We start from the raw sequence: 14,470 nt of genomic DNA, 5'->3' as shown, positions 1-14,470 counted from the left end.
CCCAGCCAGTGCTTGCTTCCCCTAAACCCTGTGCACAGGACTGACCTTCCTACCTACTTGCCCCGGGCTCCAGCTGCAGTTTTTGGCACTCCACACCAGTGCCAGAAAGGTTAAGGACCACTGCATTAAATCACTGATGTTTCTGTCTCTGACTCCTGGCTCTTTGGCCTTGAAGCTGGGCAAGTACAGGCCTTGTAGACCTGTGGGGTACAGCCCAACAGAGGTCTTTATACCTACTGTTAGCCTTTTATATAACAAACTGTAAGATTTTCAAAGCTCGTTTTAAAACAAGTCATTTTTCAGGTTTTGGAGAAAGAAATGGCAACCCACTTCAATATTCTTGCCTGGAAAATCCCATGGATGGAGGAGCCTGGTAGGCTACAGTCCATGGGGTCGCAAAGAGTCGGACACGACTGAGTGACTTCACTCGCTTTTTCAGTTTTATTGCTGTTAATTTTCATAGTGATCTAGGCTGTGACATTCAAATGTAGTGCTTCCCTAAACCAATGTTCATGTGGTGCTCCACCCCCTTTTTCTCTGGTGTTAATTGACTGGCCTGGTGTCTTAGGTTTTGGGTCCTTGTTTTATACGCTGCATTTTCTGTCTGTGCGCTTTCTGGCTCATCCCTATGTCTAATGTGAGTCTTTCTGTCTTTTCCCTTGGTTGGGGATGCTCCTGAGTGTCTGGTAAATCCAATCCCGAGCTCATGGCACACTCTCTCACAACATTACTGCCAAATCCATTTAGTGACTCAGCAGGAGCTTGTCATTAACAACATTCTTGTGGAAAGTAAAAATTAAGCAGTCTTGGAAAGCAAAGTGCTGGGGCATCATGCATGTGTAAATCTTTCTTAGCAGTAAACACAGTCTCCCGATGGGTTGGTGGTCCAGTTCTTCTCCTAACACCACCCTTCCTCTGAAGCACTAACAAGTTTACTTCTCACAAGGAGTTTAAAATAACGTCTGCAGCGGAAAGGGCCCTTCAGTGTTATTGAAAAGACAATCTGTTCCCAGATCTTTTATTTGTTTATGTAATATAGAAACCATTTGATAGGTAAAGGAGAAGGCAGACGGAATTCGAAAGAGCAGCTTTATTGTTGGCAAAACCTGGGTCAGAGAATACGCTTTCAAATATGTGACTTGCCAACACTACTCCATGATTGAGCTGATCCCTTTATCCCTCCAAAGGTCCCAGCTTTCCACTCCCCACCCCCAATCACCAAGAGAGCCAAAGACCACAGGACTCCCTTGCTGCGGCACAGCCTTAACAGAGGGAAGTTACCAGAGGGGGCATGGGCCAGAATGCACCCCCTGTGGGCAGACCGCACAAGCCAATCCAGCTCTGTCTTGTCTCTCCTATCAGGGAGGAAGACACTTGCTTCTACCCTTCTGCATTTTTCTGGCAAGCCCAGGAAACATACTGGAGATCAACAGGAGACAAACAAAAATGGAGACAGGCTTCCCAGGTGGCCCAGTGGTAAAGAATCCGCTTGCCAATGCAGGAGACACAGGAGACTCTGGTTCGATCCCTGGGTTAGAAAGATCCCCCGGAGAAGGAAATGGCAACCGACTCCTGTATTCTTGCCAGGAAAATTCCATAGACAGAGGATCCTGGCAGGCTACAGTCCCTGAAGTCACAAAGAGTCAGACATGATTGGGTGACACTCTCACCCACCCACCCACCCAGAAAAACTGAGTAACTCGCCTAAATGGCCGAAGTTAACGTTAGTCACTCAGTCGTTTCCAACTCTTTGCAACCCCGTGGACTGTAGCCCACCAGGGTCCTCTATCCATGGCATTCTCCAGGCAAGAATACTGGAGTGCGTTGCCATTTCCTTCTCCAGGGGATCTTCCTAACCCAGAGATCGAACCTATGTCTCCTGCACTGCAGGCAGATTCTTTACCATCTGAGTCACCTAGAGAGGTTAAAAATGGCCGAAACTCTCAGGTTAAATACCACCCTTAGTGGTTTAGCTGCTAAGTCATGTACAGCTCTTGCAACCCCATGGACTGTAGCCCCCCAGGCTCCTCTGTCCATGGGGCTTTCCAGGCAAGAATACTGGAATGGGTTGCCATTTCCTTCTCCAGGGGATCTTCCTGACCCAGGGATTGAACCTGGGTCTCCTGCACTGCAGGCAGATTTGATACCACCCTCAGCTAAAGATAGAAGAGGATGTTGAGGGTGGGGAGAGTCAGTTAAGGGAGGTTACCGGCAGAAGCAAAGTTGATCAGGGTAAGGCCATTACCCCAGTTTAAGTCAGTGCCTTTTCCATTGATTAGAGTTTCTAGAGAGTTGGTCATTCTCCTCTTCCAGGTACAAGGAAGACTCCCTTAACAGATGGAGATTTCCCTTACAAATCGATTGTTTCTTACGTAAGGGTAACTCCTACTTGGTTTTCACAGTTTTTGCCTTGTATGCTGTTTCTTAAAAACTAATCAGCTTAAAATAATTAATATATCAAAGAGACACGCCTTCGGGTGGCAAATTCTGCTCCCCTACATTAGGAACAGAGAAGAAGGGACTCAATGGAAGAACAAATCAACCTTTGATACATTATGGAAAGGGGGATGGGGGCAAGGACCAGTTATTTCATTACGTCTAACAATTTAGAGAAGGGATGAAAATTGCTAAGGCATTGAGCCTGGGGATGAACAGACAATAGTGGTGTCCTAGACAAAAATAGAAACCACAGCAAAGAGAATGAAAGAGAAAGATCAGAGCCAGAGATGGAGAACTGGAAACTTGTACATAAAAAGGATCTTTGAAATGAAAGGATAACAGAATTACTAAGCCAGGTGTAAAGCTGTGAGGCTGGAAGAAGGCTTAGGCCAAGATTCTAAGGGACCCCCCAGCCCCAACTCCCACTGTTGTTCAGTCACCAAGTCGTGACTGACTCTCTGCAACCCCATGGACTGCAGCACACCAGACTTCCCTGTCCTTCACTATCTCCTGGAGTTTGTTCAAACTCATGTCCATTGAGTCGATGATGCCATCCAACCATCTCATCCTCTGTCACCCCGTTCTCCTTTTGCCCTCAATCTTTCCCAGCGTTGGGGTCTTTTCCAATAAGTTGGCTCTTCACATCAGATGGTGCTTCAGTTTCAGCATCAGTCTTTCCAATAAATATTCAGGGTCGATTTACTTTAGGATTGACTGGTTTGATCTCCTTGCTGACCAAGGGACTCTCAAGAGACTTCTCCAGTCCCACAATTCGAAAGCATCAATTCTTCAGTGCTCAGCCTTCTTTCTGGTACAACTGTCATATCTGTACAAATGAAAGTTGCTCAGTCGTGTCCGACTCTTTGCGATCCCATGGACTATAGCCTGCCAGGCTCCTCTGTCCATGGAATTCTCCAGGCCAGAATACTGGAGTAGGTAGCCATTCCCTTCTCCAAGGGATCTTCCCAACCCAGGAATTGAATCCAGGTCTCCTGTATTACAGGTTGATTCTTTACCATCTGAGCCACCGGGGAAGCCCTATCCATATATGACCACTGGAAAAACAATAGCTTTGACTACATGGACCTTTGTTGGCAAAGTGATGTCTCTGCTTTTTAATACACTGTCTAGGTTTTTCTTAGCTTTTCTTCCAAGGGGCAGGTGTCTCTTAATTTCATGGCTACAGTCACCAGCCACAGTGATTTTGGAGCCCAAGAAAATCTGTCACTGCTTCCACTTTTCTGCTTCTATTTGCCATGAAGTGATGGAGCCGGATGATCTGTTTTTTGAATGTTGAGTTTTAAGCCAGCTTTTTCCCTCTCTGCTTTTGCCTCCATCAGGAGGCTCTTTAGAATATTATGAGGATGAAATTAGACATAAAATAGCTCATGTGATGTTCAGCATAGTGTACCTTGTGGGTAGTAACTCTGCTTTTATGGAGTTGGTGTAAATCTCAATTCATAAACTCAGATACACAAGGAATATCCAAGCCATTTTTTGTCTTCAAATCAGTTTTATGAAGATTCTGAGCCCCAACTGCCTGGCTGGTAGGACTTTGTACAGAAGTCCCTGTGAGACTGTTATCAATCTTCAATTATCTGGTCACTCTGGTTATTGCACAGGTACCCTTTTTTATTTCCTCTCCAAGCACTCCTGCCAAGCACAGCAGTCAGGTGTGGTTTGAAACCTTTGATGAGACTGAGAACCCATGTCAAGGATCCAGGGTCCCTCCTTGCCTCCCCCAGACAAGCCTTGCTGTGCACTGCCATCCAGCAAAGTCCTTGCAGCCCTAGACATCACTCTCCAATGCCAAAGGTCTCTTCTCTCCTGACTGTTACCCCTGTCCCCTGTCAGACACATATGATTCCACTTTTGTATCATCTGGCTGTACCAATACTTTGGGTCATAAAAATGGCTTTTTTCATTTAGTTCAAACTAATAACTATTCAATGGACTTAGCTTTTGTTTCTTTTATTCTTCGTTGTTGTTTTTTTTTTTTCAAATCTAGGAGGGCAACTGACCAGTCTGTTTGTGCTTTCCAAATAGCAAAAATCCCTGAGGCAAGTAAACAGAAGCTGACTACTTTCTTCAAGGCAAGGGAAAATAGAAATAGAAAATATCCATTGACATATCTTGACACATTTAGATGGCAATAGCAACAATGGTAATGCACCTCATTATTTTTATTATAATATTCCTCATATCCATCCCCCTTTCTCCATCTGTATTGTCAGTGCGTGAATCACGGGGCCTTAGATTTTTCAGGCTGTGCTGATTGTCCAGTTTTGCCTCCACTCCCCTCCCACCATTCACACTTCAGCCGTGCCTCCCCGCCAGCAGCTACCTGTCTTCTCACCACTGCACCAACTCTCCTGTCTTCTTGGAAAGTACCTTCCCCATCTCAACCTTGTCATGCCAATAAATTGCTACTCCCCCTTAAAGACTCTGCTGAGACATGATCTTCTCCATGAGTTCTCCGTGTTCCCTTCCCAAATGTAAGGCACCATCCTCTGTATTTCCAGTGTCTTATACTTAAAGCAGTTAGACTTAAGGTGATCGCAGCACGCCAGGCCTCCCTGTCCATCACCAACTCCCAGAGTTTGCCCAAACTCATGTCCATTGAGTCGGTGATCAATGAACGCCCAGGACTGATCTCCTTTAGGATGGACTGGTTGGATCTCCTTGCAGTCCAAGGGACTCTCAAGAGTCTTTTCCAACACCACAGTTCAAAAGCATCAATTCTTCCATGCTCAGCTTTCTTCACAGTCCAACTCTCACATCCATACATGACTACTGGAAAAACCGTAGCCTTGACTAGATGGACCTTTGTTGGCAAAGTAATGTCTCTGCTTTTTAATATGCTGTGTAGTTCTGTCATAACTTTCCTTCCAAGGAGTAAGCATCTTTTAATTTCATGGCTGCAATCACCATCTGCAGTGATTTTGGAGCCCCCAAAAATAAAGTCTGCCACTGTTTCCACTGTTTCCCTATCTATTTGCCATGAAGTGATGGGTTCTCAGTGAAGTTCTCCCCAAAATGGACATTAGTAACTTCCAGCCTATTTACTACCATCTTAGCAGCCCCAGAAGAAAGAGGACACCATTTTATCAATAGTTCCAGCAAAAATCCTAAGGGAAGACTCTCTAGATCATGAAAATCAAATCACAGAAATAAAATTATCAAGAAGAACGATAGAAGTGATGAGCTTCCAAATGAGCAAGAAAATGAATGTACTTATTCCAAAATGATCTAGATTGTGTTTTTTCAATATATTTAAATTATGAGAAGCATTGTGACTCACTATTATCTTTAACTCAAAAATACTTTTACATATGATACTGGACATGGCATGCTAATTATCTAAACAAGAGAGAAATTATTTCTCCTTTTCAGTCTTACCTGTATATGCAACAGCAGAGGAACTGATCTTTGAAGAGTAGTAATGGAGCCGAAGGAGGACTAAAAAGGGCGATTAAAATGAATCTGTCTTTGTTGGAATTCCTGTTTGATTTTATTGAGAAACAAGCTGAGAAACCTCTTCATTCTGAAATGACAGGAAGCTATGGGTTTGACAAACATTTATAAATTTATTTGTAGGATTGATAGCATAATACTGAGAACACTATAACTGAATTTTCTATGAAATTTATGTTCTGCATAAAGGGTATATAATGTTCAGAACAAAAATCCCAAAGAGAGATACAAAGATTCAACTAGTTATAAGTTGATTTTCAATAATAAGGAGTATATAAAATAATTCTGTTTGGTGTGTTTGGTGTTCAAGTTACACACACACACACACACACACACACACATACATATATAGTGTATATTTATATATAATATGAATGAAATACTGCACCAAATATGGTAACTATCACTGGTTGGTAGGATTTGGTGCACTTTTAGTTTTCTTAGTTTCTTAGTCTGAATTTTTTACAGTTTCTAGAATGAATGTGTGTTACTTTTAAATGAAAAAAGAAATCAAGAAAAGTTTAACAGGATGAAGAATTCTGACATAAAAATAAGCAAGTGTTGCCCTTTGACACGATGTCACGTGGTCCTTCTCACAGCTTTACCCCAACAAATATCCATGATTCTCTCAAAGTATATTGTGTTTGGAGCCAGTTGGGGAATGGACCTTCGATCTCAAAGAATATGGCATTTCTCCTATTATGCAAATAATAATCAAACACATGTTTAAACTGTTATGCTCATGTTAGTAATAGGAATGTAATCATATTCATTGATACCTACCTTACTAAATCATTTTTATTCTTTTCAAGAATGTACCTTTCAAGAACAAGTTTCCAGTACAGAAAATAATCTGAACCAAGGATCCAGTTTGATAGAAGCTATCTTTCAAGTATTGTACCACTGCACCTTCTCTCCACAAACATTTGGAAATGTCTTTGTGAGTTACATGGAAGAAGAACAATTATGGGACTTGTTTTGTAACATTCCAGGTATGAGAAAGTTACTATTTGTAAAAGAAGTGTTTTTTTTTTTTTTTTTAATAAATTTATTTATTTTAGTTGGGGGCTAATTACTTTACAATATTGTAATAGTTTTTGCCATACATTGACATGAATCAGCCATGGGTTTACATGTGTTCCCCTTCCTGGACCCCCCACCCACCTCCCTCCCCATCCCATCCCTCTGGGTCATCCCATTGCCCCTGCCCTGAGCATTTGTCTCATGCATCGAACATGGAATGGTGTTCAGTTTCACATATGATAATATACATGTTTCAATGCTATTCTCCCAGAACGTCCCACCCTTACCTTCTCCCTCAGAGTCCATAAAATTGTTCTATGCATCTGTGTCTCTTATTCTGTCTCGCACATAGGGTTATCGTTACCATCTTTCAAATTCCATATATATGCATTAGTATACTGTATTGTTGTTTTTCTTTCTGGCTTACTTCTTAAAGATACTCAAATATATCTTTAAAGACATTTTAAAAAGTTTATTGATGTCAGTTTTGCTGAATCAGTTCTTTGTAAAAGGTTATCTTACATTTTTTTCAGTATACAGGCTACTTTGGGGAATCATTAACCATTAGTTCCCATCAAAATTTAACATACTTGGGACAAGGTGAGGGGGAAGTTGAGGGGGGAAATTATTACCTAGAAATTATGCGGATTTTCTTTTTTTATTAAAAATTTAACACAATATGCTAATGGAGATCAGTGGAGAAATAACTCCAGAAAGAATGATGGGATGGAGCCAAAGCAAAAACGATACCCAACTGTGGATGTGACTGGTGATAGACGCAAAGTCCGATGCTGTAAAGAGCAATATTGCATAGGAACCTGGAATGTTAGGTCCATGAATCAAGGCAAACTGGAAGTGGTCAAACAGGAGATGGCAAGAATGAACGTTGACATTCTAGGAATCAGCGAACTAAGATGGACTGGAATGGGTGAATTTAACTCAGATGACCATTATATCTACTACTGTGGGCAAGAATCTCTTAGAAGAAATGGAGTAGCCATCATGGTCAACAAAAGAGTCCGAAATGCAGTACTTGGATGCAATCTCAAAAACGACAGAATGATCTCTGTTCGTTTCCAAGGCAAACCATTCAATATCACGGTAATCCAAGTCTATGCCCCGACCAGTAACGCCGAAGAAGCTGAAGTTGAACGGTTCTATGAAGACCTACAAGACCTTCTAGAACTAACACCCAAAAAAGATGTCCTTTTCATTATAGGGGACTGGAATGCAAAAGTAGGAAGTCTAGAAACACCTGGCGTAACAGGCAAGTTTGGCCTTCGAGTACAGAATGAAGCAGGGCAAAGGCTAATAGACTTTTGCCACGAGAATGCACTGGTAATAGCAAACACCTTATTCCAACAACACAAGAGAAGACTCTACACGTGGACATCACCAGATGGTCAACACCGAAATCAGATTGATTATATTCTTTGCAGCCAAAGATGGAGAAGCTCTATACAGTCAGCAAAAACAAGACCAGGAGCAGACTGTGGCTCAGATCATGAACTGCTTATTGCCAAAGTCAGACTTAAATTGAAGAAAGTAGGGAAAACCACTAGACCATTCAGGTATGACCTAGATCAGATCCCTTATGAGTATACAGTGGAAGTGACAAATAGATTTAACGGACTAGACCTGATAGACAGAGTGCCTGATGAACTATGGACAGAGGTTCGTGACATTGTACAGGAGACAGGGATCAAGAAAATCCCCACGGAAAAGAAATGCAAAAAAGCAAAATGGCTGTCTGAGGAGGCCTTACAGATAGCTGGGAAGAGAAGAGAAGCGAAAAGCAAAGGAGAAAAGGAAAGATATTCTCATCTGAATGCAGAGTTCCAAAGAATAGCAAGGAGAGATAAGAAAGCCTTCCTCAGCGATCAGTGCAAACAAATAGAGGAAAACGACAGATTGGGAAAGACTAGAGACCTCTTCAAGAAAATTAGAGATACCAAAGGAACATTTCATGCAAAGATAGGCTCGATAAAGGACAGAAATGGTATGGACCTAACAGAAGCAGAAGATATTAAGAAGAGGTGGCAAGAATACACAGAAGAACTGTACAAAAAAGATCTTCACGACCCAGATAATCACGATGGTGTGATCACTCACCTAGAGCCAGACATCCTGGAATGTGAAGTCAAGTAGGCCTTAGAAAGCATCACTACGAACAAAGCTAGTGTAGGTGATGGAATTCCAGTTGAGCTATTTCAAATCCTCAAGGGTGATGCTGTGAAAGTGCTGCACTCAATATGCCAGCAAATTTGGAAAACTCAGCAGAGGCCACAGGACTGGAAAAGGTCAGTTTTCGTTCCAATCCCAAAGAAAGGCAATGCCAAAGAATGCTCAAACTACCGCACAATTGCACTCATCTCACATGCTAGTAAAGTAATGCTCAAAATTCTCCAAGCCAGGCTTCAGCAATATGTGAACCGTGAACTTCCAGATGTTCAAGCTGGTTTTAGAAAAGGCAGAGGAACTAGAGATCAATTTGCCAATATCCACTGGATCATCGAAAAAGCAAGAGAGTTCCAGAAAAACATCTATTTCTGCTTTATTAACTATGCCAAAGCCTTTGACTGTGTGGATCACAATAAACTGTGGAAAATTCTGAAAGAGATGGGAATACCAGACCATCTGACCTGTCTCTTGAGAAACCTGTATGCAGGTCAGGAAGCAACAGTTAGAACTGGACATGGAACATCAGACTGGTTCCAAATAGGAAAAGGAGTACGTCAAGGCTGTATATTGTCACCCTGCTTATTTAACTTCTATGCAGAGTACATCATGAGAAACGCTGGGCTGGAAGAAACACAAGCTGGAATCAAGATTGCCGGGAGAATTATCAATAACCTCAGATATGCGGATGACACCACCCTTATGGCAGAAAGTGAAGAAGAACTAAAGAGCCTCTTGATGAAGGTGAAGGAGGAGAGTGAAAAAGTTGGCTAAAAGCTCAACGTTCAGAAAACTAAGATCATGGCATCTGGTCCCATCACTCCATGGGAAATAGATGGGGAAACAGTGGAAACAGTGTCAGACTTGACTTTTTTGGGCTCCAGAATCACTGCTGATGGTGACTGCAGCCATGAAATTAAAAGACGCTTACTCCTTGGAAGGAAGGTTATGGCCAACCTAGATAGCATGTTTAAAAGCAGAGACATTACTTTGCCAACAAAAGTCCGTCTAGTCAAGGCTATGGTTTTTCCAGTGGTCATGTATGCATGTGAGAGTTGGACGGTGAAGAAAGCTGAGCGCTGCAGAATTGATTCTTTTGAACTGTGGTGTTGGAGAAGACTCTTGAGAGTCCCTTGGACTGCAAGGAGATCCAATCAATCCATCCTAAAAGAGATCAATCCTGGGTGTTCATTGGAAGGTCTGATGTTGAAGCTGAAGCTCCAATACTTTGGCCACCTCATGCGAAGGGTTGACTCATTGGAAAAGACCCTAATGCTGGGTAGGATTGGGGGCGGGAGGAGAAGGGGACGACAGAGGATGAGATGGTTGGATGGCATCACCGACTCGATGAACATGGGTTTGGGTAGACTCCGGGAGTTGGTGATGGACAGAGAGGCCTGGCGTGCTGCAATTCATGGGGTTGCAGAGAGTCGGACACGACTGAGCGACTGAACTGAACTGAACAGATTATGTTTTGCTATTAAACTTGTAAGAAATTAGTAAAATGTAAAAAAATACTTTGTGCTTCTCAGATGCTCTTATTAAACAAACTGATGGACAAACCTGCTGGCCAATTTTCTTCATATGCAAATGGCATTTATTATGACAAGCCTAGTGTCTCTCTCTAGACATTTAAGTCCTATCATTGTTTGGGGGGGGGCTATGTTTTCTCCAGCTGTGTTGTTCTGCCCACAGCTCGAGTGGCTGGTAAAGTCAGAATGAATTACATGTCTGAATAGGAAGTGTTCATGGGCTACCCCACCTTCAGGACCAGTGTAAACATTCTCAATTTGTTTGAGCCTTAATATTCTGTCTTTAAATCTCTATACTTAATGTCTTGGGAAAATGAAGGATGAGGATTTCGTGGTTATCCTGTCCCTCCATTAACTATATATATCATTTACATTTGGTTTTCAGCCTATATGCTTTCTTATACACTGTTTTGGAACCACCATTTCCATAAAATATTTACTAGAATCCATGTTAAAAAATCTAACTGGCTCATAATCATGGTTTCGTTCTTCCTGTACTTTTTCGCTATCCTCCAGACATTACTTGAATATCCTTTTAACTATTTTTAAGTCATTATGTTACATCTTCTCTTGGTCATTATTGCTGCAATGTAGCAATATGTAGCTCTATATAATGATTTCGAAACCTCACCTCTATCACTTAAAGACTCTGTGATAATTATCTCCTTTTAAAGTCTTATTTTCTAGTTTTCATGTATTCCCTCACTGTTTCCTTTTTACCTCCGAAATGGTCAGTCTGCTAGTTTAAAAGAGAGCATTATTTCTGATGTAGACTTTATTGAACTGAAAGAAAAACAACCTTGAAAGCTCCTCCACCCCCTGTTGTTTTGAGTTGTTTCTGGTGAGGATAAGAACTGAATTGCGTCACAAGCTTATAAAGAATTGGGGACCCACTTGCTTCAACTATTATTTATCTTTCCATTCTTAAGTTCTTGAACCATCTGACACTCAGCAAAAACTATATTGAAAATGACTTAGAAGAGATCAATGGATTTTAGGTGGTGGCCTGAGAAAGCAAAACTGCTCCTTGCCCCTAATTAGTCTTCTCTTCCATCTACACGTTGAGCAAACCCTCCCCAGGTCAGAAAAGTCTCTTGGAATAGGAACAGGTAGTGCAGATGTTCATAGAGACCAGATTTTGTCGAGGGCTCAAAGGGGGCAGAACTTCAAAGTGGTGAAACATCCTTGGCCTTTGTACAGGTTGTTTCTCCATCAACGTTAAATTATCGCCTTTTAAAGCCTTCTTTTCTAGTTTTCATGTATCCCCTCACTGTTTTCTTTTTATCCAAAAACAGTCAGTCTTGTAGTTTAAAGTGAAAATCAAAGTGAGAGTCGCTCAGTTGTGTCCGACTCTTTGCGACCCCAGGAACTGTACAGTCCATGGAATCCTCCAGGCCAGAATACTGGAATGGGCAGCCTTTCCCTTCTCCAGGGGATCATCCCAATCCAGGGGTCGAACCCAGGTCTCCCACGTTGCAGGCAGATTCTTTACCAGCTGAGCCACAAGAGAGCATTATTTCTGATGTAGACTTTATTGAATTGAAAGAAACTAAGACATCGCAGTGGTCATGAGGGACTGTGCCTTTTTTTCCTCTCTTATTTATATCTTTGTAAGTCTCCGATTCTTCTGTTACCAGTTACAGTTATCTTAAAATCCCTAATAAGACACACTAATTCATAAGAAAACTAAGTCTTTTACTGTGGTTTCTGTTTGACTTGAAAAATAACAGGTTTCAAGGGAATATAGCTGAGACACATAATCATAATCCCACAATATTTGCATTTTACCACTAATAGATCTATGCTTCAGTAAATATTATTAACTTATCCAGATTGACTGGAGTACATTATTTAAAAACTGGTTTATTTTCTTCCTCTTGAAACACGCAATGATTTCTGTATAGCTTTTCCATAAGACATCACAGTCTTATCACTTTAGAGTATAAAGGTGAAGACGAAGAAGGCAGTATCCTCATTTTATTGCTGGGCTTCCATTGTAAATCAGCTGGAAAAGAATCCGCCTGCAATGCAGGAGACCTGGTTCGATTCCTGGGTTGGGAAAATCTCCTGGAGAAGCGACAGGCTAACCACTCTAGTCTTCCTGGGCTTCGCTGGTGGCTCAGATGCTAAATAATCTGCCTGCAATACAGCAGACCTGGGTTCGATCCCTGGGTTGGGAAGATCCCCTGGAGGAGGGCATGGCAACCCACTCCAGTATTCTTGCCTGGAGAATCCCCATGGACAGAGGAGCCTGGCAGCAAGAGTCTGTAGGGTCGCAAAGAGTCGGACACAGCTGAGCAACTAAGCACAGCAAGAGATGTTAAGGGACTTACCTAAAATTGTCCACTGATTAAATTGTAGAATCAGAACAGAAGAATGGAACTTTGGATCACAGGCCATGTTATTTCTCTTTATTTTTTCCTATTAGACTAAACTTTTTGAAACATTTACTTTATGCATAATGTATGAATTCAGTAATGAAATATATAACCTGATTTAATAATTAGAATCCAACACATAACTCCTTAGAATGAACATAACTGGGAGGAAGATCAAGAGTGAAAATATCCATTTAAAAAAAGATTACAAAAGATAAAAATTATAAAAAAAAACCCAACACTTAAATTGGGTACCTCATGTGGGCATTTCAAATCTATAAGAAATAGGTTTGGTAGCAATCATTGCAGGCCTGTACTCTCAAAGTAGGTCAACAATATTTAGTTGGGCAAATGAAAATATCAAAGCATAAGTTACTTTGTGCTTCACTCTATTCCTTAACTCCCTTTTACTTTTAAGAGAAATATGTGTTTTTAGCACACACTGTAAGTTAAACCTTATAAGAAACTACTAAACTGTTTTTCAAAGTAATCCTGCCCTTTTACATGCCCACCAGTTATTTGCAAGAGTTTGGGTTGCTCTGTGCCCTCACCAACACTTGGAATTGCCTTTTTGCTTTTAATCATTCTAAGGAGTATATGCTATTATCTCATTGTGATTTTAATTTACAATTCCTTGGTGATTAATGACATCAAACGCATCTTCATAATTTTAACAGTCATTTGAAAAAATTCTTTTGTAAAATATCAGTTTACAACTTTTCTTCATATATTAATTATATTGTCTTACTGAGTTTTTTGTTGTTGTTCCTTTTTTTTTTTATTAATTTATTTATTATAGTTGGAGGATAATTACTGAGTTTTAAAGAGGGCTTCCCTGGTGGCTCAGTGGTAAAGAATCGCCTGCAATGCAAGAGCCACAGGAGATGCAGGTTTGATCCCTGGGTCGGGAAGATCCCCTGGAGGAGGGCATGGCAACCCACTCCAGTATTCTTGCCTGGAGAATCCCATGGCCAGAGAAGCCTTCCAGGCTATGGTCCATGGGGTCACAAGAGTCAGACATGATTTAGTGACTAAACCACCACCATACATTTTTATATACATATACAATTTTCCCAGCATCCTTTTTAGAAATCACTATTCTTTCCCAGTGCGAATTACTTCAGTGCTTTTGTCAGAAATCAGGTGAACAATTGATCAAATCCATGTCTAAATGTGGATCCTCTGTTCTGACAATTGGAGCTACATGGCTATATTATTCTTTGTTTTCTGTTTGCCCAAACTCTGTTCCTTTTAATATCTATTTTGACCTTCTTTGGATTAACTGGATATTTTTCAATATTACAGTTTTTCTTTGCTGATGGCTTATTAGATATAATTCTATATTTATTTTGGTAGTTGTTCCAAGGTTTACATCTTGTGATGAGTATCTTTGACTCATCACAGTTTACATATAATGTAAGAATCTTACACAAGTATATTTCTATT

General features: G+C 41.1%; 1 protein-coding gene and 1 pseudogene across 19 annotated transcripts in view; both read left to right on the top strand.

Moving 5' to 3' along the window:
* The window catches only part of KIAA0825 (KIAA0825 ortholog), a 404,341-nt gene that overhangs the window by 182,880 nt on the left and 206,991 nt on the right, over nt 1-14,470 (top strand). For all 18 annotated transcript variants that reach the window (XR_014056215.1, XR_014056216.1, XR_014056218.1 and 15 more), the window contains one exon: nt 6,726-6,905. Coding sequence is in view for 10 of the 18 variants with exons in the window: in XM_081498685.1 (XP_081354811.1) it covers nt 6,726-6,905 (180 nt within the window). In the remaining 8 variants the exon portion in view is untranslated. The remainder of the gene's footprint in view (nt 1-6,725; nt 6,906-14,470) is intronic.
* On the top strand, nt 7,541-13,258 carry LOC145509590 (protein CFDP2 pseudogene; annotated as a pseudogene). Its single transcript, XR_014056224.1, has 2 exons — nt 7,541-11,971; nt 12,928-13,258. The product of XR_014056224.1 is annotated as a protein CFDP2 pseudogene (transcript).

This window comes from Giraffa tippelskirchi, chromosome 6, assembly GCF_054371585.1.
Source record: "Giraffa tippelskirchi isolate mGirTip1 chromosome 6, T2T-mGirTip1v1.2.pri, whole genome shotgun sequence".
Taxonomy (NCBI): Eukaryota; Metazoa; Chordata; class Mammalia; order Artiodactyla; family Giraffidae; genus Giraffa; species Giraffa tippelskirchi.
The sequence above is the reverse complement of the archived record's forward strand: the minus strand, read 5'-3'. Positions and strand labels throughout refer to the sequence as shown.